The sequence below is a fragment of the Camelina sativa genome, chromosome 16, assembly GCF_000633955.1.
Source record: "Camelina sativa cultivar DH55 chromosome 16, Cs, whole genome shotgun sequence".
Taxonomy (NCBI): Eukaryota; Viridiplantae; Streptophyta; class Magnoliopsida; order Brassicales; family Brassicaceae; genus Camelina; species Camelina sativa.
Genome location: NC_025700.1, coordinates 9,171,208 through 9,173,930, shown reverse-complemented (window position 1 = coordinate 9,173,930; position 2,723 = coordinate 9,171,208). Strand labels below are relative to the sequence as shown.

The following is a 2,723-nucleotide window of genomic DNA, read 5'->3' as shown; positions in this document are numbered from 1 at the left end:
AAAGAAAGACAAGTGTTAGATAGATAACATGCTGCCAAGTGTTTGATATAGGTCATTATGCGAATTAGAACAAAAACTTCTAAAAACATTTCCATTGGTGTATTTTAAGCGTTACTCATACAATTTCTAGGGAAAAAAAAACTAAAAGAGTTGGGTCAAAACACTGAGAACCGTTGCTCTGGGAAGTATCAGAAGAAACCCTTAAGACACGCTACGTGTCAGTTTCTAACTGGCTTTTGGTAAAATATAAAAGAGATATTTGTTTTTCTCTATCTTCTTCTTCTCTTTTCCCTAAACCTCTCTCTCTTTCCTCTGTCGACAAAACGCGAAACGGTGAATTCGATCTCTTGATCCGGCTTCAAAAACACAACGAAACTATCAATCATAGATCCACAGGAAGGTATGAGGAGAGTCACCGGACTTGCTGGGCGCACAATCTCATCCTCTGTCACAATCCATCCTCCGTCACAAGGGAAATTATCTGCTTTGATGGTTTGTGAGTTCTGTCGAATCTTCAATCCTCTTTGTCAATTCAAATTTATGAGAGTATGGCTGATGATTAGTGATTACATTGCGAATCATAGATATATTAGGAAGGCACAAAGAGACTTGAAACCTTGCTTTAGTATCTATAACTAACTAAAGAATCACTGTATTTTGTTGGCTATTGAATGATTAGATTTAACGCAAGCGATTTTCTGGAGAGTATGAATGGGAGGATAGTGAGAAAGGATCCATTTTATCACACAGCTAAAGGCAATGAGAAAGGACCCATTTTATCATTTGGAGGAATTGATAACCCCGTGATGATATATAAGTCAATACTCATAATGATTTTGGTTCCTAGTTTGTAGTCTCATACTGATGATTATGATATGATTGTTTATTAATGAATCTNTTCTCTATCTTCTTCTTCTCTTTTCCCTAAACCTCTCTCTCTTTCCTCTGTCGACAAAACGCGAAACGGTGAATTCGATCTCTTGATCCGGCTTCAAAAACACAACGAAACTATCAATCATAGATCCACAGGAAGGTATGAGGAGAGTCACCGGACTTGCTGGGCGCACAATCTCATCCTCTGTCACAATCCATCCTCCGTCACAAGGGAAATTATCTGCTTTGATGGTTTGTGAGTTCTGTCGAATCTTCAATCCTCTTTGTCAATTCAAATTTATGGGAGTATGGCTGATGATTAGTGATTACATTGCGAATCATAGATATATTAGGAAGGCACAAAGAGACTTGAAACCTTGCTTTAGTATCTATAACTAACTAAAGAATCACTGTATTTTGTTGGCTATTGAATGATTAGATTTAACGCAAGCGATTTTCTGGAGAGTATGAATGGGAGGATAGTGAGAAAGGATCCATTTTATCACACAGCTATAACCCATTTTATCACACAGCTAAAGGCAATGAGAAAGGACCCATTTTATCATTTGGAGGAATTGATAACCCCTTGATGATATATAAGTCAATACTCATAATGATTTTGGTTCCTAGTTTGTAGTCTCATACTGATGATTATGATATGATTGTTTATTAATGAATCTAAAGTATGTTAGGTTGGTTTGATGAGCGTTTTGTGATATGGTCTCAGTGTCTGGCTTTTGTAGTGTGTTAAGGAACCTATTTGTCCTGTTTGTTGTGGTTTTTGTATATTGTTCGTTACGGTGATTGTGTCTTTGGGTTGTGTGCAGCTACGGTGATCGCAAACAGAGAGATAGGGAGGTCGAGGTGTTTTGGATTTGTCAGCTTCAGCAGTGAAGATTCTGCAAACACTGCTGTATCAGAAATGGATGGAAAGGTTAGAGAGGATTGCTATTTGCTAATGCATAGTGTTGATTGTTCTGTCTAAAATGCCTTGTCTCTTACATATGTTATATAATCTTTTTTTTTTTTTGGTCAAAACATATGTTATATAATCAGGAGCTGAATACAAAGTGTTGATTGTTCTGTTTAAAAAGTTTTGTCTCTCATATGGATTTTGGTAGCTTAATACATAGTGTTGATTGTGTGTTTCTATACGTTTGTTCTGTTATCTTATGAACACATTAGTAGTTTGGTCATGATTGTCCCTAAACGCTGGAACAGTATAACTTGACTTCGTTATGACATTATAAGTTTTGCCCCATTTCTTTGTTGTTTGTCCCTTTGCATCATATCCTCTCATGATTCACCTTGATACAGATTTGGCGTAATATTGATTATATGATCGAGCCATGGCTGGGTTGTTTTTAAGCTTGATATAGATCTTAACTGTAAAAATGTTGTGACTTGGCTATATACAATCTTAGGTCTATGGTTGGGGAAGAGGAGAACATGGAAGACTCGGGTTAGGTGACAATGGCAGAGATGACAGTAGCCAACCTTGTAGGCCAATTTGACTGGTCCAAATGGGGATGAATCTGATCTTGCTAAAACATTGGTATCGATGTTTGCCGCAAGTTCCCTCTCATTGAGTTTCCATCTTCTGTTATGTAAAATGTTTTCTCTTTCACTTTGTTTTGTAACACTACTAATAAAATTTGTAAGAATTGACAACCTTTCATTTTGGAATATAATTAAGCAATTGTTGAAAAAATTTGAGTTCTAATGATTAAGCAACCTTAATAAAGTTTCTCCATTGGAAGGGTGATTTTGTTTAAAGTTTTAGTAGGTTGCTTTGATTAGATTGATATTAATTATAGTATTAGTTTAATTTTGAGTAACTCTAAAGCGGT

At 36.1% G+C, this 2,723-nt stretch overlaps 1 protein-coding gene across 2 annotated transcripts; it reads left to right on the top strand.

Annotated features, from left to right (window-relative positions):
- On the top strand, positions 300–2,505 carry LOC104750213 (glycine-rich RNA-binding protein 4, mitochondrial-like). 2 transcript variants are annotated; one of them, XM_010471979.2, is made up of 3 exons: positions 300–496; positions 1,701–1,807; positions 2,298–2,505. In XM_010471979.2, exons 1-3 carry the CDS (start codon positions 403–405, stop codon positions 2,385–2,387), a joined length of 291 nt encoding a protein of 96 aa, XP_010470281.1. In that variant the 5' UTR covers positions 300–402; the 3' UTR covers positions 2,388–2,505. The 2 variants fall into 2 exon arrangements, with proteins under 2 accessions (XP_010470281.1, XP_010470280.1); XM_010471978.2 differs by lacking the exon at positions 300–496 and adding an exon at positions 933–1,129.

What these genes read in the sequence shown, in the direction of transcription:
- LOC104750213 (XM_010471979.2), top strand. Translation starts at nt 403, where the DNA reads ATGAGGAGAGTCACCGGACTTGCTGGGCGCACAATCTCATCCTCTGTC. An exon ending in ATTATCTGCTTTGATGGTTT is followed by an intron (nt 497 to 1,700) that starts GTGAGTTCTGTC and finishes GGTTGTGTGCAG; the next exon opens with CTACGGTGATCGCAAACAGA. An exon ending in TATCAGAAATGGATGGAAAG is followed by an intron (nt 1,808 to 2,297) that starts GTTAGAGAGGAT and finishes ATACAATCTTAG; the next exon opens with GTCTATGGTTGGGGAAGAGG.